We start from the raw sequence: 24058 nt of genomic DNA on the forward strand, positions 1-24058 counted from the left end.
CCACATCCCAGCTGGGAGCTCCACATTCCAAACCCACATCCTGGGAGTGCCGAAATCCATTCCCTTGGAGAGACCCCAGCACCAAAATCCATCCCTTGGAGAGAGCCCCAGTGCCAAAATCCATCCCCTGGAGAAGCCCCAGCACCAAAATCCATCCCTTGGAGAGAGCCCCAAAATCCATCCCGTGGAGAGAACCCCAAAATTCATGTCCTGGAGAAGCCCCAGTGCCAAAATCCATCCCTTTGGAGAGAGCCTCAGCACCAAAATCCATCCCCCTGGGAGAGAGCCCCAAAATCCATCCTGTGGAGAGAACCCCAAAATTCATGTCCTGGAGAAGCCCCAGTGCCAAAATCCATCCCCTGGAGAGAGCCCAAAATCCATCTCCTTGGAGAGAGCACCAACACCAAAATCCATCCCACTGGAGAGAGCCTCAGCACCAAAATCCATCCCCTTGGAGCACCAAAACCCATCCTCCTGGAGAGAGCACCAACTCCAAAATCCATCCCCCTGGAGAGAGCACCAAAATCCATCCTCTGGAGAGAGCCCCAGAGCCCCAAAACCCTTCTGCCCCAAAACCCCAACTCCAGCTGCCTCCAAGCACTCAAAACATGCCAAGAACCCTGTGGAGCTCCAGGCTCTCCAGGGAGCTCCAGGCTCTCCAGGCTCTCCAGGGCTCCAGGCTCTCCAGGCCAGCAGGGAGCTCCAGGCTCTCCAGGGAGCTCCAGGCTCTCCAGGCTCTCCAGAGCTCCAGGCTCTCCAGGCTCTCCAATTGCAGCCAGGCCAGCCCCACTCACCCGTGGTCTCGACGATGCCCTCGAGGATGACGACGATCTCGAACTGCTCGGTGTGCATGCTGCGCTGGGACAGGTCGTAGAAGGGGCTCTTGGAGTCGATGACGTGGCAGATGGTCAGGGGGGACACCAGGAAGAGCTGGTCAGCCCCGGTGCTGAAGCCCACGTCCAGCTCCAGCTGATCCAGGGGCAGGAATTCTCCCTCCGGAGTCTGGCGGGACTGCGAGGACAAGGAGGGGAAGGGACGTTGGAGCTCCTCATCCCTTGGACAGGGCTTGGAGCCACCTGGCACAGCAGAATCCCTGCCTGTGGAGTGGGATTGACAGCCCTTCCTGCCCGAACATTCCAGGATTCTGGGATTTCACCAGGTGGAAGCAGGAGTTAAGGACAACGCGGTGCTGGCCAGCCCAGGGAAACAGGGTGAGCCTCAGGGGGGAAGGAAATCATGGAATCCCAGAAAGTTTGGGTTGGAAAAGCTCTCCAAGATCGGTTCCCAGCCATTCCCAGCACTGCCCCAGGTCCCCCGGTGCCACTTGCAATCCCTCCAGGAATGTGGCTCCAGCCCTGCCAGGGCAGCTGTGCCAGTGCATGACCTCCCTTTCCCTTCCCATGGAAAAATCTTTCCCAATGTCCAGTCTAGCTCCAGCTTAAATTCCCACAGCGCCATCCCTGCCCTCCCTCCCCTGGAATTCCCAGGGGATGCAGCACGTCCCTCCCAGCCCTGCTGTGGGACAGGTCCAGGGTTCCTGGATCCAGCTGGGATGTCACACGCTCCCAGCTGCTCCCGGGGACTTTAGGTGGAATTCCAGAGCTCAAATCCAGAGAAGCCAAATTTAATTTTACACCTCCCCGAGTCCCGAGAAGAATCCAACCCCAGGCAATTCCAGAGGGAACATTTTGCAAAGGAATGAACCCTGAGTGACTCCTTTTGTCAAGTGATGGGGGAGGAAAACTCAGGAATTCTGAGCGACATCCAAGCTCCTCCCAGTCCCAAAAATCCATCCCAAAATTCCCATTACAGCAAAAGAGGCTTTGCGCAGATTTCCCACTTTAAGGCTTTGGGGTTGGTTTTGCTCCTGGCCTGAGCTCTGCAGGAAAAGTAAAGGAATATTTCCCCCATGGACTGGGATTTCCAGCTCCACGCAGCTCTGCAGGAAAAGAACCTTTTCCACAACAAAAACCCTTCCCAAGGAAATCGGAGCCCCCGGGGCTGAGCTCACCTGGCACAGGAGCTCTGGGGAGGAATTCCCAGTTCCTGCTCCACATCCCTGTGCCCCAAAGCTGGCACGCCCTGGGAACAGGGACAGCTCTCCCTGCTGCAACCCCTGCTTGCTCTTGGTTCCTCTTTATTTTACCATTTATTGGTTCCCTTCTCCCCCTTTTTCTTTTTCCCCCTTCCCCCTCTTTTTTGTTTTCCTTTTCCCTTATTTTTTTCCTTTTATTCCCTCTGTATTTCTTCCTTTTATTTTCCCTTTTCCTCATTTTCTTTTAGTTTTCTCTTATTCTCTCTGCTGTGGGTCCCTTTTATTTTCCCTCTTTCCTTTTCTCTTTTTTCCTTCTTTCATTTTCCATTTCTCCTCTTCTTCCCTTTTTCTTTCATTCCCTTTTTTGTCCTTTTTTACCCTTTTCCCCTTCCATTTCCCCTTTCCTTTATTTTTCTTTTTTCTTTGATTTTTCCTTTTATTTTCCTTTTTCCCCTTTTAAATTTTATTTTCCCTCTTATTTTCCCATCCATTTTCCTTTCCCCTGCTTTTTTTGTTTTACTTTCCCCTTTTATTTTCCCTTTTATTTTGCTCTTCCCCATTTTTCCTTTTTTTCCTTCTAATTATCCTTTTTTCCACTTTTTTTTCCCCAGGAGGCCTGACCTGGCACTGCTTTTCTTCCAAGCACAAACCTTTCTTTCCCCATCATTCAAATCCAGGGAATTATTTTGGAGCCACACTGAGTTTGAAGCTCCAACTTTTAAAATTCCCCCTCTGGCACTTACAGAGCAAAGTAAGAAGAAGTAAAAAGAAAAAGAAAAAAAAAAGCACTTTTCAAATGCTTGACTGGAAATTACTAATTTTTTTTTTTTGGCACAAAAATTATTAAATTATTTAAATATATCTATATAGTGTGGAGATATATATTTACACATTATTAAATATTTTAAAACAAACTGTATAAATTATATATTGTTAAATATAAATATTTATGACCATGTATTACATAAATCTATGGTATTATGCTGTAATGCTATTTTACATATTTATCTTTATAAATAATAATTAAAATAATAGCTATAATATTTATAAATTATATTCCATCATTTTAAAGCTATTCAAGGGTTATTTTGGGAGATTTTTAGGAATTCTTTCCCTCTTTTAGGCACCGACTCCTTTAGGGGACCCTGGGCCAGTCCTGATCCTGCAATCCCACGGGAAACAGGGATTTGGGAGAGCAGGACAGGCTCAGGAGCCTCCCATGGGCTGAGCTCCGTCCCTGGGGCTGCAGGGGGAAAACCTGGAGATTCCCAAGGGGATTGTCCTGGGAATGGGACAAGGGGACAAGGGGACCCTGCCCCGCTCTGCATGGCACCCACACCCCGAGGGAAGGGCATGCAGGGTATCTCAAATCCCTGCAGGACACCCACAATCCTGCCAGGATATCCCAAATCCCTGCAGGACACCCCCAGTCCTGCAAGGATATCCAAAATCCCTGCAGGACACCCCCAATCCCTGCAGGATATCCAAAATCCCTGAAGGACACCCTTCCAATGGGAACAGCACCCACATTCCCGGGCGGACACCCCACCCCAAGGACAGGACACCCATCCCAAGGGCACTGCAATCCCAAGGACAGGACACCCCATTCCCTGCAGGACACCCCATTCCCTGCAGGACACCCATCCCAAGGACAGGACACCCCATTCCCTGCAGGACACCCATCCCAAGGACAGGACACCCCATCCCCTGCAGGTCACTCCCTCCCAGTGACAGCACACCCCATACCCTGCGGGTATCCCGATTCCCGGGGTCGCTGCGGGATGCTCCGCACGCAGCAAACGCCCCCCGAGCCGGCTCCTTCCTCCCACCCGCTCCATCCCCATTCCCCATCCCCATTCCCGATTCCCTCTCCCCTCGGGGTGCGCGGCCGCCGGGCGAGCCCCGGAGCAGCGCCGGCTCTTCCCGGCCCTCGGAGGCAGGGATGCTCCGGGTCTGAGCCTGGCACTCCGCTTTCCTCGGAGCTCACGTCAGTAAAGTTGAGCCTGGCCGGGCTCAGGGCTGCCCGAAAAGCTCTGGATTATGCCCGGAGCTTTTCTCCTTCCCGGCTCGCGGAAGGCTCGGAGCTACAAAGGATTTCCTTGTCAGGGAAATGGAGCGTTTTATAGGAATCTATAAATATCCATCCCAATCCTGCGCTGAATGTAGGAATTATCTCCAAGGAGGCTGGGAATGCTGATGGCTGAGCCCGCAGCCCGAGGCTCCCGGAGATGATCCCCGCGCCAGGAAAACAGGACAGGGATGCTGGGACAGCAGCAGGACCCCAAACACGATCTGGGATCACCCAGCCCGACCCCTGGCCATGGCCGGGGCCACCCTGGGCTGCTCCAAGCCCCAGGGACGGGGGGACAGCCACGGGCAGGAGCGAGGGATGCCCAAGGGACACGGACAGAGGGTGGGATGTCCCCTGGGGAGCGGCAGTGGGGCCACGGTTCTGTCACAGAACCATGGAATTGTCTAGGTTGGAAAAGCCCCCAAGACCAAGGAATCAAACCATCCCAACCACCCCAGCACTGCCAAGACTCTCACAGAATTACTGAGGCTGGAAAAGCCCCCCAAGACCACGGAATCCAACCATTCCCAGCACCGCCAGGTGAATGAGGTTGGAAAAGCTGCCCAGGACCATGGAATCCAACCATTCCCAGCACTGCCAGGGCCCCCATGGAATCACTGAGGTTGGAAAAGCCACCCAGGACCACAGAATCCAACCATTCCCAGCACCACCAGGTTACTGAGGTTGGAAAAGCTGCCCAGGATCGTGGAATCCAACCATTCCCAGCACTTCAATGGCCCCCATGGAATCACTGAGGTTGGAACAGCCCTCCAAGGCCATCGAGTCCAACCATTCCCACCACGCCCAGCACTGCCGAGACCCCCACGTCCCCAAGCGCCACCTCCAGTGGGACGGGGACTCCACCACTGCCCTGGGCGGCTTTCCAGGCAGGAGCTTGCCCATGGAGCACCCACCTTGAGCAGCTTGCAGCGGATCTGGGCGGACACCATGTGGCTGTTGCGGAGGTTGCCCACGCGGAACATGAGCGTGAGCTTGCCGTCGCGCATGGAGATGGCGGCGTGCTCGCTGAACATCAGCGTCTCGGCGCGCTTCTTGGGCTGCGACATCTTGATGAACATGCAGCCGATCAGGAAGGCGTCCACGATGGAGCCCAGGATGGACTGGAAGAGGAAGAGGATGATGCCCTCGGGGCACTTGTCGGTGATGTAGCGGTAGCCGTAGCCGATGGTGGCCTCGGTCTCGATGAAGAAGAGGAAGGCGGAGGGGAAGTTGTAGACGTTGGCCACGCACGGCGTGTAGCTGTCGTCGTGCGCCTTGTTGAGGTCCCCGCGCATGTAGGCGATCACCCACCACATGGAGGCCATGAAGAGCCAGGCCACGGTGTAGGTGAGGATGAAGATGAACAGGTTCCAGCGCCACTTGAGGTCCACCAGCGTGGTGAAGAGGTCGGACAGGTAGCGGCTGGTCTCGCCGCCCAGGTTGCCGTGCTGCACGTTGCAGCGCCCGTTCTTGTCCACGAAGCGCTGGCGCTTCCCGCGCGGGGCGCTGCGCGGGGGCGGCAGGCCTCCGCCGCTGGCCGAGGTGCTCACCACCTGGTACTCATCGCCCAGCTTGCGCCGCAGCGCCGACATGCTCCGCGCAGCCCCGCGCAGCCCGCGCGGTGCGCGCAGCCACCGACAGCCCGCTCAGCCCGCAAAATCCGCGCGGCCACCGACAGCCCGCAAAATCCGCGCGGCCACTGATAACCTGCTCAGCCGGCAAAATCCGCGGAGCCACCGACAGCCCGCTCAGTCCGCAAAATCCGCGCAGCCCCTGATACCCCGCTCAGCCCCGCATTCCCCGCGCAGCCCCGCGCAGCCCGCCCGGCCCCGCGGCCGCGGAGCCTCGCACCGCGCCCGGCGCAGCCCCCTCCGACCCCGCGCACACCCCGCCCTCCGCATCCTCGGTGCGCTCCGCATCTTCATCCTCCCCTTCATCCTCCCCCCAGCATCCCTCGCTCGTCTTCCTCCCCCCGGCATCATCCTCCTCCTCCTCATCTTCCTCTCCCCAGCATCCTCCCCCGGGGCTCCATCCCTCCTCCCTCGGAGGGGCTCCAGCTCCTCAAAACCAGCCAGGAGGGGAGGTTTGGGTACCCCCACTCTATTCTATTCTATTCTATTCTATGTTTGGGTAGGGGAGGTTTGAGTACCCCCACTCTACTCTACTCTACTCTACTCTATTCTATTCTATTCTATTCTATTCTATTCTATTCTATTCTATTCCATTCCATTCCATCCCATTCCCTTTTATCCCGTTTTTACCTTCATGGCGTTCTATTTGACGTTTTTAAGATGCTGAGATCCCCACAGCAGGGACACCGCCAGGACACGGAGGGGACACAGCCCCTTCCACCAGGGAAGACATTCCCTAAGAGAAGCCACAAAGCTCAGCCCCGATCCAGAACGGGTGGGAAGCAGGGAACCAGCCCCAAATGTGGATAAATCCCCCGGGAATCGTGGAGCAGGTGGGGTGGGAAGGGGCTGGTGATGCTCCGAAGGGCCAGGCTGTATCCTCGGGTCCTCCTTGCCCACTCCTGCTCCTGCTGCCATCAGCTCCAGAAAAAACTTGGGTTGGCAGCTTGAACCATGGGATAAAGCCCAGCCACACCTCATTTTGTAACCATCACCTTCCTCAGAACTGATTCCCAAGGATTTTTTTTGCCACTGCATTTCTATTCTACCTTTTTTTTTTTTCCTGCCAGAAAATTAATTTAGTTTCTCTCTTTTTCTGTTTTCTATTCCAAATCTCTCTGTTCTCCCCCTTTTTCCCTGCAATTCACACAATGCCTGTTAATTTTCCCACCCAATTAAAGGAAATTTTGTATGGAATTCATCCCAAACTCTGGCCATGCTGCCAGAACCCTCCTGGCTCACAGACCCAGCAGCCTTGCCAGCTTCCCCTCTCCTGTTTCTCCTTCCTCATCCCTCCTGTTTCCCCAGAGGCCTCTCCCTGGGCTGGAATTGGGCAAAGATTCCCTGTGATCCATCCCAGCGTGACAGTGACAATCCAAGGGGAGCCATTCCCTGTAATTACTGCAATTAAAATCGTCATTGCTTTTAGGGGGATGAGCAGATTCCCAGCACGTTGTGCCAGCCGGGGTGGGATGAGGGAATAGTGGGAGTGGGAAAGGAATGGTGGCCATGGAGCAGTGTCACCCAAAGGGCCCTGGTGGCAGGAAGCCCTGGCACAGCTCTTCCCCCGGAATGATGGAATTCCCAGCTCATCCTGCTGTGCAGGGACCCCTCCCACTGTCCCAGGGGGTCCAGCCTGGCCTGGGACACTCCAGGGATCCAGGGCAGCCCCAGCTGCTCTGGCAATCCCAGCCCAGCCAGGAATTCCCAGTTCCCAATGTCCCACCCATCCCTGCCCTCTGGCAGTGGGAGCCATTCCCTGGCTCCTGTCCCTCCATCCTTGTCCCCAGTCCCTCTGCAGCTCTCCTGGAGCCCCTGCAGGCCCTGCCAGGGGCTCTGAGCTCTGCCTGGAGCCTTCCCTTCTCCAGGGGAGCATTCCCAGCTCTCCAGCCTGGCTCCACGGCTCCTCTGGACTCTCCAGCAGCTCCACACCCTCCTGTGCTGATTATCCCACAAACCCAACCTTCCCCTGCCTGCTGCCAACCCAGCTGAACGTTCCAGCTGAGGTTTCCCATCCCAGGTTTGTGTTTGGATCCATTTAAAGTCACCTGGGCAGGGGCTCCCCTGGAGCTCCTTTCCCTGCAATTCCATTTCTTACCTGCAATTCCCTGCTGTCAGCACCTGGAGGCTTTCCCAGGCTTTAGCTGATGTGGGGACAATGACAAATAACATGATGAAATTATTTCTTTATTCCCTGAATTAACAGAGACATTCCCAAACCTGTCTCTTCCAATCCCACTGCCTGGATATGGATTTGAGGGCAGATCCTGCTCTTTTCCCTTGGAAAAATCATTTCCAGTTTGAAATGGGAATTGGAGAAGGCGTTCATGGCACCAGTACCAGGATATTCCTGACCTCAAAAATACCCTAAGACTCATCCCCTCTGGATGAATCCCTAAATCCCTTAAATAAATAAATTTAAAAAAGGGATAAATCAGATTTCCAGGGAAGTGAGATGGAGGTTGGTTCCCTCTCTGTAATTTTCTGTCAATCCTAATTATTAACATTTCAGAGAAATTGCAAAAAAAAGGGGAAATACCTCCGTGCCTGCATTCATCCCTCCCAAAGGGATTATTGGTGATTCATTCCCAGGCTCCGCAGCCCATCATTAACAGGAGCAGTTAATTACCTCTGCAGGCTTTAATTACCAGCAGGGGAGGCTGGGCCTCACCAGGGTTTGGAGTCACCTGCAGCTCCAACCCCCCAGACACCTGCAGGGACAACCTGGAAAGGGGAATTACTGAGAAGAGGGATTTTAGCTGGGGTTTTTCCATGTTTTTTGGACAAGGGAGCAACTCTGGATGTGGGGCATCTCATTAAACGAGTCATTAATTAGTCCTTGTGTGATTTGTTTGAAGGGCTCTGCAGCAGTGCAGGATGAATTACAGAATTATATATTAACACAGAAATTCCATTTATAAAATCCTAATTTTGTAAATAGCTCCGGCTGTGATGTCAAGGAACCTTGGGATGGGACAGGGCAGCGCTGGGAATGTGGAGCTGTCCCCCTCTGGAGGCAGGGCTGTCCCACAGGGAAGTGACACCGCCCTCTCCCACTGTCCCAGGACATTCCCACCTCCCCTTCCCAACCCAACCCCCATTCCGGCCACGGGACCCACCCAGGGCTGTGCTGTGAACACACCTGGGGAAGGAGATGAAAGAAATAACTGATTCCTCTTTTCCTGCTTGGAAATTCCTGTTTAAATTTCATCCTGATGTTTTCCTGCTCTTATGAAGCAGAACAAAACCTCCCCCTTTTCGGGGGGATCTTTTAAACCACATTTTGTATTTTCGGGGTGACTGGAGGATGAGGAGCAGGAATGTTTGGGCAGGAGGCTGGAGATGAGCCCCAATCCGAGTTAATCCAGGATATTCCAGCTCCACGCATGCCCAGCAATCCCTTTCCCAGCTGAGCTCCCTCCTGCTTCCCATGTAATGCTCAGTATCCAGCAGATATCCTCTGTCATTTGCACCATCCATAAACCCCGGGATGAATCCAGAGCCACCAGAGCAGATACAGAAAATACCAGCATTTTTAATGACCCAGTGCATTGTACAGAGATTTCTGGGAATTGTGAGGGAAATCCTGGGAAGTATTTCCCCACTTACTGAGGCTGGGATCCCGCTGCCCAGGGATTTCAGTCTCCTGAACCCTCTGGGCAGTGAGAATTCCCAAAATCCCAGCCCAGAGGGCCACAGCTGCACTGGGGGTGGCTCCCAAAGGAATGTCCCTGTCCCCACATGCCAGGGGGAGCAGCTCCCGAGGGCCAGCAGCGCTTTGGGAACAGCCACACCCACAGAAGGACCGAGCCCCCGAATTCCTGAAAGCAGAAAGGAGCCTCTGTGATTGCAGGGAACACCTGGAGGCAGGGCTGGGAGGGGATGCAGGGATTCCTGGATGTGCTGGGATGGAGGGATGCAGACCCTCCAAGCTCCAGAGGTCTCAGTTTTGGTCCTTCCAGGTCCGGCCCCAGCTCCATTCCCATGGAAGGAGGGGACAGCTCCCTCCCAGCCACTCCAAGTGTCACTCCTTCCCCTCAGCATTCCCGTGTCTCCTGTGGCCTCCTCTGTTGGAATTCCTGGTGAAGTTCAGTCTTGGCTTGGTTTTCCCAACACCAGATCCCGTTTTTTCCCAGCACGACCCAGGAAGCTTTGGTGCTGTCAAATCCCACTGGGCACAGAGACCACCCAAGATTCCCCAGGATATTCTCCAGGACCTCCAAGCCCAGCACATCCCATCAGCTCGGGCCACACCTCCCAGGATGGCTCCCAGTGCCAGCTGGTGCCACAGGGCCTTTGGACTGGGCCACCTCTCCGTGGGGACGTGTGACAGCGACACCTCCATATCCCAGCTTCTCCAAGGTCAGCTATCTCTGGAATCTGGAGTGGCAGCAATGCCTCCATATCCCAACTCCTCCAAGGTCAGCTATCTCTGGGATCTGGAGTGGCAGCAATGCCTCCATATCCCAGCTTCTCCAAGGTCAGCTGATACCTCTGGAATCAGGACTGGCAGCAATGCCTCCATATCCCAGCTCCTCCCAGGCCAGCTGCCGCCTCTGGAATCCGGAGCGCGCTGCTGTCACTACCAGCAGGTCCTGGATCAGCCGGAGGCCCGGAGCAGTCCAAGGGCCCAGCAGGAGCCCCGCGCTGGGCTCGGGAGAGGGCCGGGCACAGCTGGGCACAGCTGGGCACAGCTGGGCACAGCGGGATGAGCGGGACGAGCGGAGGGATCAGGCCGCCAGGGTCATGTTGCGCAGCAGCCACTGCTGGGCGCGGCCGCCGCCGCAGTCGCGCATGGTGGGCACCAGCCGGTCCTCCTCCGACGGCTCCGCCAGGCACTGGTTGCTGTTCAGGTGCCTCAGGGTGAGCTTCTGCAAGGGGGGGACACAGAATTCCTGCATTCCAGATGGCATTCCAGCCGGGGGGTGCGATTTGCGGGCCTGGTTTGGTGGAGCGGTCTCCCGGAGCTCCGGGATGTCCCCACCGGAGCCGCCCTGCTCCTCCCTCTGCCGAGCCAGCAACCCCTCAGCAAAGGGAGAATAACGCCAGGGAAATCTTGTGTTTCCAAGGCACAGCGGCTGGATGGAGGAGTTTGGTCTCCACGGCCGTGGACACGTGGAATGTTTGGGAGCAGAGCGGGAATTGATGCTGATGGGGATGTATTTGCTCGGTATTCCATGGAAACCCTCCTGTTCCCAGGTCATCTTTCCTTTTTGGGACACCCACCTTTCTGTGGGATGGGAGAACCAGGAGGACACAAAACAAACTGGAAGGAATAAAACACCACCTGCTCCACGGGGAGAACAAATTCCCAGAGAAATGCCAGGAAGTTAAACAGGAAATTCTGTCCTTATATAAAACCAGAGAGGTTCAGTCCCAGCTGAGCCAGGAGCATTCCCACCACCATTCCCTGGGATTGTGCCAGGGCCTGCCCACCCTGCCAGGAATTCCCAGTTCCCAATGTCCCACCCATCCCTGCCCTCTGGCAGTGGGAGCCATTCCCTGGCTCCTGTCCCTCCATCCTTGTCCCCAGTCCCTCTGCAGCTCTCCTGGAGCCGCTCCAGGCCCTGGAATGTGCTGGAAGCTCTCCTTGGAGCCTTCCCTTCTCCAGGGGAACACTCCCAGCTCTCCCAAGAACCCTGGGAACGGGGAATTTCAGGGTGGAAATCCTGTCTGCTGAGCATCCACTGGAGCAGAGCCCATTTTATGGCAAGGGAAAAATCAGGGAAAACCAGGATGGGCAGGAAAATCCTGCAGCCCTCGGGAGAGGGGAGAAAGGAGGAATGAATCCCAAAATTCATCCCAAACAGCCCAGGCTGATGTCAAACGTTGGGATCTCCTCAGGGATAGAGGGGCTGGAATGGTGGGAGCTGCTTGAGGTCTTGGGCTCACCCAGGAGGACAAATATTGATAAAATATTTAAAAAATAAATTATATAAAACAATATAAAAAACCAAAATATTAGATTAGATAATAAAATAGATATTATAATATATTATCATTAAAATAGACAATATAAAATTAATATATTAAAGAATATAGATTATATGTAAAATATAATATAACCTATAATAATATAAAGTATGTGATATATAAAATAATAAAAAATTATATAGCAAAAATAATATAAAATATAAATTAAAATAAAAATATAATAATATCCTTAACTGAAGGAAAATCAGAAATCATTTTCACAAGAGTCTGATGCTCTCATGGCTCATAAACACCATTTATCTCCATAATTTATAATATTTCTGTATAATATTATATTTACTGAAAAATATAGCTATGTTTATATATTACTTAATAAACACATAGGTGTTTATTAGTGTAAATTTATATCAATTATATTTCTATATATTTTATTTTTATATAGAAATAAAAAATATAAAATATATACATATATATAAATTTAAATAGATGTGTGTATATATATATATATATAAAGACTTTTTTCTGGTGTTCCAAGTAAACTGGTGGGAAATTCCAACAAGGAATTTGGTTTTCTTACCACCCATCTCCTTGTGCTACTCCAATGAACGGGAAAAATTCCATGAAAATTATAGGAAAAAAAATCTATTAAAAAAATCAAATTCTAGGAAAATTCTAGGGAAAATCCTAGGAAAAACGGAAGCTTTTTGAGAAAATGTTTTGCAACTGGAATTATTTTTATGTCTTGGAATAGGAACCCAATCTTCAGCTCCTGCAGCTTGGAATAATCATGGTGATAGCAAGAGATCAAGGGAGTTTAATTAATCCAAAATTGATTAAAACTAGCAATAATTAACACTAATAATTACTAGTAACTAACAATTACTAAGAACTAAGAACTAACATTAAACATCTGTTCTATCCTACAGCTATAAAATAATCTTCTGTCTTGTTTTATAGAAAAAATTTATATGAAAGGTTCTATTAAATTATATGAAAATTCTATGAAAAAATATTAGATTTAATGAAAATTCTATCAAAATTCTCTTAAAATTCTACCAAAAAATTATATGAACATTCTATGAAAACTCCATGGAAAATTATATAAAATAATTGTCTGAAAATTATATGAAAAATTATAACAAAATTCTATGAAAATTCTACAAAAGATCCATGAAAATGCGATGAAAATTTTATGAATTTTTATGAACAATTTTATGCAAATTGTATGAAGAATGACATGAAACAATGAAAACTGTGTGAAAAAGCGTTTCAAACATTCTGGTAAATTTCCCTGAAGCATTCCATGAAATACGAACATCTTCAAAACTGCCCAAAAATATTTTTAAAATACAAAAATTCCACCCAAATTTAAAACAAGACAGAACCTCCACCGAGCTCCTCCAGCAGAGCCCAGAGCAGGAAGATCTCCTGGCAATTCCTTACCACATCCCAGATTTCCTCCCAGTCCCGGTGCCCCTACAGGAAATAATCCGTGGGGCTGGAGTAAACCTTCCTAAAGACTTCCAGGCGGGAGTAATTCCTGAGGACCCAGCTCTGCAGGGGGCTCCCGTCGCAGGCCTCCACCGTGGGGCCCTGCGAGCCGTCCTCCACCCTGCCCAGCGTCAGGCACGACTGCGTGATGATGTGCAGGAACGTGCGCCTCTGCAAAAGCCCATCCTAGCTTTCCTCCCAGTCCCGGCGCCCCTACAGGAAATAATCCGTGGGGCTGGAGTAAACCTTCCTAAAGACTTCCAGGCGGGAGTAATTCCTGAGGACCCAGCTCTGCAGGGGGCTCCCGTCGCAGGCCTCCACCGTGGGGCCCTGCGAGCCGTCCTCCACCCTGCCCAGCGTCAGGCACGACTGCGTGATGATGTGCAGGAACGTGCGCCTCTGCAAAAGCGGGAAAACTGGGAATTGCTCACGGAGAACGGGCCGGGAATGAGCCGGGGATCAACGGGGAGGTGCGGAGGGGAATTCATGGCATGGGACTGAACGGCACACAAAATCTCCTCCCTGCTCTTGAGAGCATTCCCGTGATCCAGACTGTGGCTCCCAGTCCCCTTCTACCTGCCCTTGGATTGCTGCAATTCCCTGCTGGGAAGATCCACAGGTATTTCCTAGAAATATCCCAAAACTTCCACATTGCCCTTGAGAGCATTCCCATGATCCAGACTGTGGCTCCAAATTCCATTCTCCCTGCCCTTGGATTGCTGCAATTCCCTACCGGGAAGACCCACAGATATTTCCTAGAAATATCCCAAAAGCCTTGCCCTTGAGAGCATTCCCATGATCCAGACTGTGGCTGAAACTCCCTTCTCCCTGCTCTTGGATTGCTGCAATTCCCTCCTGAGAAGATCCACAGATGGAGTTTTTCTAGAAATATCCCAAAACTTCCACCTTGCTCTTGAGAGCATTCCCATGATCCACAGTGGATTGTGGCTCATTCTCCCTACCCTTGGATTGCTGCAATTCCCTGCTGGGAAGATCCAGGCAGAGATGGGATTTTCCTAGGAGAAATATCCCAAAACTTCCACCTTGCTCTTGAGGGCATTCCCATGATCCACAGTGGATTGTGGCTCCCAGTCCTGCTCCTCCAACACCTTGGATTGCTGCAATTCCCAGGGAATTCCCAATTCCCTGGGAAGACCCAGGCAGAGATGGAGTTTTGTTCTGCACAAATATCCCAAAATTTCCTCCCTGCTCTTGAGCCCATTCCCATGATCCATCATGGAGCACGGCTCCCCATCCTGCCTCTCCAAGCCCTGGGATGGCTGTGATTCCCCACTGGAAAGTTCTGGGAATAGCTGGGGTTTTTCCTGCACAAAGCACCCTGAACCCCATTTGGGAATTACCCAGTTAAAAATAGAAAAATAGAATTCACTAAACATTTATGAGGGTTTCTCTTTTGTTTGTTTGTGGGTTTTTTGGGGGTTTTTTGTTTGTTTTTGGTTTTGTGGGGTTTTTGTTTTGTTTTGGGGTTGGGGGGTTTTTTGTTTTTTTTTGGTTTTGTGGGGTTTTTTTTTTTTTTTTTTTTTTTTTTTTTTTTTTTGTTTTGTTTTTTGTTTGTTGTTGTTGTTGTTGCTTTGGTTTGGGGTTTTTTTTCCCCCCACAATTCCAGCTTTTCCATTCCAGTGCCAATTCCAGGTGGGATGAGATGAAGGGGAGCTTCCACTTCCCTAAATTCTTCCCACTGTCACCCCATCATGGAGTACCCAGGGCTGGAGCAGCCGGAACGCTTTTCCCACACCCTTCACCTGCCCCTTTTCCATGTTTTTGGCTTGGGAATGCAAAAAGTGACATGAGGATAAAGGAGCCACTAAAAATGCCAGAGTCAAGTGTCCCCAAAATGTCACTTGGAGTCACGGGCAGGGACAGCAGTGCTGGATCCCTCTGGATCAGCACTCCCTGTTCCCTCCTGTCCATCAATCCTTCCAGGAGAGCAGAGCTCCATCAGACAGGAACTGGAGTTCTCTCTCTGGTTGACAGGATATGAAATATCCAAAGGCAGGGGATTCCTCACGTGGGGATAAACACGAATGTGGCAATCTGAGCAGGCTTTTCCTGGTACATGGATTCATGGAATTGTTTATCCTCACGTGGGGATAAACACGAATGTGGCAATCTGAGCAGGCTTTTCCTGGTACATGGATTCATGGAATGGTGTGGGGTGGAAAGACCTTAAATCCCAGCCAATCCACCATGGCAGGGACTCCTCCCAGGCTGCTCCCAGCCCCATCCAGCCTGGCCTTGGACACTCCAGGGATCCAGGGCAGCCCCAGCTGCTCTGGCAATCCCAGCCCAGCCAGGAATTCCCAGTTCCCAATGTCCCACCCATCCCTGCCCTCTGGCACTGGGAGCCATTCCCTGGCTCCTGTCCCTCCATCCTTGTCCCCAGTCCCTCTGCAGCTCTCCTGGAGCCCCTGCAGGCCCTGCCAGGGGCTCTGAGCTCTGCCTGGAGCCTTCCCTTCTCCAGGGGAGCATTCCCAGCTCTCCCAGCCTGGCTCAGGGAGCAGGAAGCTCTGGAATGCTGGAGCAGCAGCTATGGAGAAGCACTGAGTGAGGGCACTGCTACAGGAGCTACTCCAGGGATTGGGATTTGGCACAGGGATTGCACCAGACTTACCTCAAAGCTATACTCCCATTTCCCAAAATACTGAGGGAAGGGAAGACAGAAGGAAAGCGCAGTCAGTGATCCAAGGAACATTTTTTGTGCAGCCCCTCAGCTCTCCCTGGATGGAAATTCCACAGCTTTGCAGGGACACCGCGACTGGGGACAAACTGTGGCAATTATCCAGGAAAAAATAATGGAATTCTGAGCAGGAAGGGATCCACAGGGATCACTGATCCAAGCCCTGGCCCTGCCAGGATATCCCAACAATCCCATCCTGTCCCTGAGAGCGTGTCCAAACACTCCTGGAGCTCTGGCAGCCTTGGAATAAACCCCGAGGGATGTGTCAGGAATAAACCCTGAGGGATGTGTCAGGAATAAACCCTGAGGAGCTTTTCAGGAATAAACACTGCTGTCACCATGCAGCCACAAGGAATTAAACTCCTTCCTATCAGCTGTGACACATTTCCAACTTCATTTTTTTCCCTGGGTCCCTTGGTGCGTGTCACGGCCCAGGATCTCATCCCTCTCCACATCCAGAGGTTTCCCCAGATGTCACAATGGGAATCACCAGGAGTGGGAGCCTGGAAGCTATTCAGTATTTAAATACCACAAATTAAATTAGGAAACTATAAAAAATTAATAGTAGCAGGAAATCACAGAAAATTCCACAAAAATCCCTCAGAGAAACCCCTTTTTAGGATAATTTCATGTCCAGCTGTGGCCCTGTTGTCCAGTGCCAAGCCAGAATTCCTAAAAACAACCACAAATCCCTCTATGCAATGCCTGAATAAGCAAGGAAAGGAAAAATCAGTGTAATTCCACTGGAAAATCAAATTAATGAATACAAGGAATCCAGGAAATACCCTGTAATTGTTTCTCTGGGGAAAAAAAATTGGAATATCACAACTGGTTGCTATCTTGGGAAAAAATTCCTGAATATTGAGAATACTTGGACGTTAATAACAAATAAATACATTAATAACTAACAAATATATAATAATGGCAGTAATGAAATGAAAGGGAAGTGGGCAGCTGAAATCTGAGTATTCCAAGGAAAACTGCCAATAAAATCTTTACTCAATAAATCCAGGGACAGGGAATGCAGTGGGATGTTTTCCAGGAGAACAAGCAGCCAGTCCTTGGAGATGCCACAAAAACATGGAGTATTCCTGTTTCAGGAGCTCCATCTCATGGCCGAGCTGGGATTTACACAATTCCTGGGAAATTCTGGTCAATTTAAGGGAAAAACCAGCACATTCCCTGTGTGTATTTTATTGGAAGAATTCCAGCCGTCCAGGCAGGAAGGGTGGAGGTGCCCAAGGAATTTCTGGATGTGGCTGAGCTGGGGACAAAGTGGGAATGGGGAACAGCACGGACTTGATGACCTGGGAGGGCTTTTCCAGCCTCAGGGTGGGCACAGCAGGAATTTCCCCATGGAAAGGGGCTCAGGGATTGGAACTGCCCAGGGAGGGTTGGAGTGCCCACCCCTGGAGGTGTCCCAGGAACTCCTGGAGGTGGCACTCGGGGCTCTGGCTGGGGACAGGGTGGGCACAGCTGGCACTCCATGACCTTGGGGTGCTTCTCCAGCCTCAGGGATCCTGGGATAGTGCCAAACCACCCCCCGGGCCCGGGATACCTCGGCATCGTACTCCCAGAGCTGGTTGCCCCTCAGGTGGTGGCACTTGAGCATGAGCACGGGGCCGTTGAGCCGCGACACGTCCAGGCACAGGTCGTCCGTGCGGATCTCCTTGTCCGCCGTGTAGGAGAACACCTGGAACACACAGGGGCTGGAAAAGGGCTGCAACCCCAGCCCCAGCCCCGGCACGGACCCCGGGCTGGAGAGCTGGAGCCCTTCCTCAGCGAAATCCACGGGAATTCAGAGGAAGGGAAAGGTTTTCCCAGGGAGGAATCCATGGGAAGGGAAAGGTTCTCCATTGGAGAAATCCATGGGAATTCAGGGGAAGGGACAGGTTTTCCCCTAGAGGAATCCATGGGAATTCAGGGGAAGGGAAAGGTTTTCCCCTGGAGAAATCCATGGGAATTCAGGGGAAGGGAAAGGTTTTCCCAGGGAGGAATCCGTGGGAAGGGAAAGGTTCTCCATTGGAGAAATCCATGGGAATTCAGGGGAAGGGACAGGTTTTCCCCTAGAGGAATCCATGGGAATTCCTGGAGGAATTCACAGGAAGGGAAAGGTTTTCCCCTGGAGAAATCCACAGGAATTCAGGGGAAGGGAAAGGTTCTCCAAGCCAAGAAGCAGAGAAATGAGGCCAAGCTCCAGCGAGGATGGAGGAAGTGACAGGAGGAGATGGCAGGAGCTGGGATGAACCTCCAGGATAAACCAGGGATGGGAACACGGAGCATCCCAGCCTTTCCCACCAGGAATGTGGCCAGGAGCAGGTGTCTGGAACACCAGAGCTACCGGGAGGAATTGACCATGCCAGACTGGCACCACCCCTGGAAAATTCTACACATAAATAATAAATTCTAATTAATTAAAATAGAGTTAATTTCAAATATGCTTAAAAGGCCCCTAATTATAATTTACATCCCAAACCCCATCTGGAGCAGCCATGCTAATTTGAATATCCACTGGAATATGCAAATTTTGTTCTAATTAACCCAGAGTCGTTGGTCACAAGACCAAGAATTCCATCCACTTTTCATCCCTTTCCAGCTCCTCCAAATGAAACTCCCCAGGCCCCCACTACTGGAATTGCACTAAAGAACTTCCATGAATATCCTGGATATTTTTTTTTCCCTGCACACATTCAGAACAGATGGATCCAGCTACGTTATGGATTATGCCCATTTCATTTTTATGAAAATAAACTCAAATTCCTGATCGCATTTCCTAAAGTTTGTGTCTGGAATGTCAAATTTATTACTAAATGACAGCAGGATTCTATTCAATATATTCACTGGGATACTTCCCATGGATTTGCACCAATATTCCCCCAAAATCTGGAGCTGAAATTGAAAAAAAATGGTCGAGTCCTCTTAAAATCCTTCAGCTCGAAATTGAAAGTATTTTGGAATTTTCATTGCTTTTTTTTGCTGTTACTTTCACACAAAATCTAAAATGGAATTGAAATAGATATTTTAAATATTCCAAAGGAATTCTTGGACAAATAAGCCACTTTTCCCTGCTTTTATTTACCTGGTTCCCTCCCATGCCATGGCAGTTGAAAAATCCCACTTTTTCGTTCTCCTTGCGGCCCATGTTGTCCAAGCACTGGTTGGTTTCAACATTCCTGATCTGGAGAAAGGAAAGAGGTGAAATATTCCTTAAAATACTTCCCAGACCTGCCAGATTTGTGCAGAAAAGTGCAATTTGCAAACAGATCACATTCCCAAATAGCCAGGGAATGGGCTGGGCTGGAGTGGCCCCAGAGCTCCTCCATGGCCAGGGACACCTCTCACTATTCCATGTCAGGCCATGAGGGAATTCAGGATAATTTTCCCAGATCTGTTGAAATCTCCATTCTTTTTCTCCCTGTCCATTCCAGAAACAACAAAACCTCCACCTGGGAAATGCACTTTGAGGCCTGGTGCTGCTCACCTTTGATTTACACCATTTCTCCTTGGATGGGAGCCCAGGAGGAGCCATCCAGGGCAGGACATGGATCATTTATGGCCTAATGATGCTGCTCCAGCTTGGATGGATCAAATCCTGCCCAAATCTCTTCTGAAAGGCAGGAAGATGTCCAAAAAAATGCACTTCCAATGCCTTAAAAATTGCCCATTTCTCTGCTGCTCCCTGGGCTTTCAGGCTGCAATTCCCTTTTCCTGCTCCACTGGAACAGCCAAGCAGGGCTTTAATTCCCAGCTCCTGCCTGAGCTGCTGTTTCCATGGGAACTGAGGCCACACTGCACAGATCAGGTGTTTTAATCACTTTTTTCTGCCTTTCTCATCCCATTTTCCACCCTGACAACATGGCACAATCCCACTTTATTTGACATTCCCATGACAAGTCCTTTCCTTGCTGGAAACCCCCATTTCCCTTTATTTTGGCAGGATTAAACCTGGAATCCTCCAGTGCCTTTTATTCCCACCTACAATGGCAAATTTCAGTGGGAAATCACTTCCCTGGATGTCAAAAAAAGCCATTTGTTCCTCAGAGTGTTATTTCAGGATTGTTATTCCATCATCAAATCCTTTGATTGTTGTTCCATCATCATCAAATCAACCCATCCCAGAGCTTTTAAAAGGCAGCACAGGAATGACTCAATATAATATTTTTAACTGTGAATTTGTTGAATTTCAAAGGAATTCCAGCTCCTGGTGGTCCCAGAACCTTGTGATTACCAGGAATGTCCTTGACCCTCAGCCCCAGGCTGGGAAACACTCAGCAAACAAACATTTCTTTAAAAAAATCCCAAAAAAGCCATTTCTAAGCAATTAATGATGAAGGAAGGTTCCCCTCAAGAGCTGCATATTCATTGTGTCAAAATATTAATCCCAAACTTCACTTTTCCACTCTCCTGCTCCACTTGGGAGACAGATTTGCCTGGTGAACATTTGGAACAGACACTTGATTTAAAGGGAGATTTTTAAAAGAGGGAATATGTTTGGAACAGCAACTTCTCCTTAAAAATGACTGCAAAAAATGGAAATAAAGAGAAATAAGAAATCAAGAGGAATAAGAGACAAGAAAGGAACTCCAGCACCTGAGTCTTGGCTCCAAAGGCACCTCATCCCCCTGGGAGTGGATCCATTGGCTCTGGACACCTCCTGGTTCCCTGTACTTACTGGTTTCTTTCCTTACTGGTTTGTTGTACTTACTGGTTTCCTGCCCTTGCTGGTTTTTGGTACTGGTTTTCCTTACTAACAGGTTTCCAGTTCTTACTGGTTTCCAGTACTACTGCTTTGCTGTAGTTACTGGTTTCCTTTCCTTGCTGCTTTCCTGTACGACTGGCTCCCTTTATTTACTGGTTTCCGACATTGCTGATCTCTTTCACTTACTGGTTTCCAGCAGTTACTGGTTTGCTGCACTTCTTGGTGTCCTGGATTTATTTGTTTTCTTTACTTGTTGGTTTGTTGTAATTACTGTTTACCTGCAAGGTTGCTTTCCTTTCCTTACTGGTTTCCACTTCTTACTCGTTTCCTGTATTTCTTGGTTTTCCTGCTTTCCTGGACTTCCTGCTTTGTTGCAGTTACTGGTTTCCTTCCCTTACTGGTTTCCAGTTCTTGCTTTACTTACTGGTTTGTACTACTGGTTTCCTGCACAGATTGATTTCCTTTAATTCCTGGTTTCCTGCCATTCCTGGTTTTTCTTTACTGTTTTCCTTCCTTTCCTGCTCTCGCGGATCGCTGCCCTTCCCGTTGTCCCGCCATTCCCGCTCATCCCTGCAGGGCCAGCCCCTACCTCTCCCAGGGAGTAGTAGCGCCGCGGGATCTGCGAGTCGGGGTAGACGTTCTCCAGGTACCAGGAGAAGGGTTTGCACCCCAGCCTCTCCCGCAGGGCTCTCCTTACGGAAACGTCTCCGTAATCCACCTTCACCACCCCTGGAACGACAGGAGAAGAGCCCATCAAACATCTGGGGAAAATCCCAGAGCCATCCCCAGCTCCACTGCAGGGTTTTCCTGATGGAAATGTCTCCATAATCCACCTGCACCACCCCTGGAATGGCAACACAAGGGCTCATCAAACATTTGGGGAAAATCCCAGAGCCGCCCCAGCTCCCCTGCAGGGTTTTCCCAATGGAAACATCTCCATAATCCACCTTCACCATGCCTGGAATGGTGACACAAGAGCCCATCAAACATTTGGGGAAAATCCCAGAGCCATCCCCAGCTCCACTGCAGGGTTTTCCTGATGGAAATGTCTCCATAATCCACCTGCACCACCCCTGGAATGGCAACACAAGGGCTCATCAAACATCTCAGTTTGGGAAAAATCCCAGAGCCGTCCCAGCTCCACTGCAGGATTTTCCTGAGGCAAATATCTCCATAATCGACCTTCAGCACCCCTGGAATGGTGACACAAGAGCCCATCAAACATTTGGGGAAAATCCCAGAGTCATCCCCAGCTCCCCTGCAGGGTTTTTCCTTTTGGAAACATCTCCGTAATCCACCTTCACCACCCCTGGAATGACAGGAGAAGAGCCCATCAAACATTTGGGGAAAATCCCAGAGTCATCCCCAGCTCCACTGCAGGGTTTTTCCAATGGAAACATCTCCGTAATCGACCTTCAGCACCCCTGGAATGGTGACACAAGAGCCCATCAAACATTTGGGCAAAATCCAGAGCTGCCCCAGCTCCCCTGCAGGGCTTTCCTGATGGAAACATCTCTGTAATCCACTTTCACCACCCCTGGAATGGCAAGACAACGACTCATCAAACATCCCAGTTTGGGAAAAATCCCAGAGTCATTTCCAGCTCCCCTGCAGGGTTTTCCCAATGGAAACATCTCTGTAATCCACCTTCAGCACCCCTGGAATGGTGACACAAGAGCCCATCAAACATTTGGGGAAAATCCCAGAGGCGCCCCCAGCTCTTGTTGATTCCAGTCCATGTGCTGGGATTGGGAGCAGCAGGATGTGAGGGCTGAGTGGCTCCATGGAGGTGTGCAAGGGTAATTATAATTAATTCACTCATTAATGGAGTCAAGTGAAATGCTTGGGAAGTGACCCTTTTTCTTTCCTTTGTCAGTCTGGAAAGGCAGGACTGCAGAATTCCCTGATTTCTTCATATTCCAAAACAATAAAAGAATCTGGTCACATTTTCACAAACCACGTTTCCCTGCATTCCCCTGACAGGAATAACTCAGACAAGGCGGGGAGGGCCTGGCAAGGATTCCCAGAGAAGCTGTGGCTGCCCGTGGATCCCTGGAAGTGTCCAAGGCCAGCACCTGAGCTGGATTTCCTTGGAGCATCCCATGGCTCTTCCCACTCTTTGTGTCCATCTGCAGCCACCACAAAAGGTCCCGAAGGAGCAGACATGGAGCCAGGACCCGGACACAAGTTTTTTATGGAATCATGGAGGCTGGAAAAGCATTCCAAGGTCATCAAATCCCAGCTGTGCCCAATGCCCACCCTGTCCCCAGCCCAGAGTGCCACCTCCAGAATCCCTGGGACACCTCCAGGGATGGGCACTCCAACCCTCCCTGGGCAGCCCCTGACAAGGTCTGAGCCCCTTTCCATGGGGAAATTCCTGCTGCTGTCCATGCACATGGAGATTCCAGCTCCAAACCAGCTCAGAACCACGAGGGAGGGAAGGAGAGGAAGGAGAGGAAGGAGAGGAAGGAGAGGAAGGAGAGGAAGGAGAGGAAGGAGAGACTGTTGAAAACCAGTGGCTGTGGAGGGAATATTTTGGGCACAGTTTGTGTTTCAGGAGAGGATCCCAATCCCACTTTTTGCCCTCCCACACAGACAGGGAAGAACCTTTTTTGCAGCTAGATAATTGTAAATATTTACTTTGATTTAGGAGGAAAATCCCTCCCATTTCCTCTCCCAGGATCATCTGAACCTCATCTGACCCAGGCTGGGACCGCCCCACACGTGGCAGCTCCTGGATTCCAGATTCATCCATTCCCTTTCCTTCCTAAGAAATCCCATTTGAAGCATATCCAGGATTTCTGGGATTTCTGAAGCTCTCCTGAATTATTTGGCTCATGAGCTGCAGGCCTTTAGCCAGGCTCCTCCCAAGGAAAACTCCCAATTCCTTGGCAATGCAGGGTGACACTAAACCCAAAGGAGAGTTTTCCTCACTGCTTTGGGATTTTTTTTTCCTGGTTTTCTTAAATCCAGCTTGGATTTATTAAAAACTCTGGCTCCTGACTCATCTCAGCACAAATAAAGGTTTTCCTGTTATCCACACAAAAACAGGAGAAGGCACCAATTAAAAATATGCCCAAGATCCCAAAAATTAGAGCTGAGCTCTCCTCCAGCAGAATTCTGTTTTCCCAGCTCTCTCCAGACTTTTAATTTGGGATGTAATTATGAGGTGTGCCCCTAATTATGCTGAGAAGCCTACTTCCCACCGGGAGCAGCCCCTGGCTCCTCTCTCCTGGGATCCTGACTCAGGAATGGGATGAATCAGCTCCCAGGGAAGCAGCTCTCCCCAGACTTTTAATTTGGGATGTAATTATGAGGTGTGCCCCTAATTATGCTGAGAAGCCTACTTCCCACCGGGAGCAGCCCCTGGCTCCTCTCTCCTGGGATCCTGACTCAGGAATGGGATGAATCAGCTCCCAGAGGAGCTGGGGGATGGGGCTGTGCCAGACAACAGAGCCCTCATTACCAACAGGCAAATTCCTTTGTTCTCCCACAGAAT

The 24058-nt window shown here is 50.5% G+C and overlaps 2 protein-coding genes across 5 annotated transcripts in view; both read right to left on the reverse strand.

The window, feature by feature from the left end:
* The window catches only part of KCNJ3 (potassium inwardly rectifying channel subfamily J member 3), a 29142-nt gene extending 23279 nt beyond the window's left edge, over positions 1-5863 (reverse strand). Inside the window, exons 1-3 of the mRNA XM_039698683.1 lie at positions 5830-5863; positions 5021-5792; positions 795-1011 (exon numbers count right to left, since the gene is read on the reverse strand). Of these exons, the coding sequence (XP_039554617.1) occupies positions 795-1011; positions 5021-5698 (895 nt within the window). The 5' untranslated portion in view covers positions 5699-5792; positions 5830-5863. The remainder of the gene's footprint in view (positions 1-794; positions 1012-5020; positions 5793-5829) is intronic.
* A 4378-nt stretch (positions 5864-10241) lies between these two features.
* The window catches only part of GALNT13 (polypeptide N-acetylgalactosaminyltransferase 13), a 45541-nt gene continuing 31724 nt past the window's right edge, over positions 10242-24058 (reverse strand). For 3 of the 4 annotated variants that reach the window (XM_039698688.1, XM_039698686.1, XM_039698687.1), the window contains exons 10-12: positions 21149-21288; positions 18940-19038; positions 15597-17553 (exon numbers count right to left, since the gene is read on the reverse strand). In XM_039698688.1, the coding sequence (XP_039554622.1) occupies positions 17188-17553; positions 18940-19038; positions 21149-21288 (605 nt within the window). In that variant the 3' untranslated portion in view covers positions 15597-17187. Of the gene's footprint in view, positions 10373-10422; positions 10609-15596; positions 17554-18939; positions 19039-21148; positions 21289-24058 lie in introns of those variants that run through there. The other variant, XM_039698689.1, reaches the window with a different exon arrangement.

The sequence above is a fragment of the Passer montanus genome, unplaced genomic scaffold, assembly GCF_014805655.1.
Source record: "Passer montanus isolate IOZ18808 unplaced genomic scaffold, ASM1480565v1 scaffold128, whole genome shotgun sequence".
Classification (NCBI taxonomy): domain Eukaryota; kingdom Metazoa; phylum Chordata; class Aves; order Passeriformes; family Passeridae; genus Passer; species Passer montanus.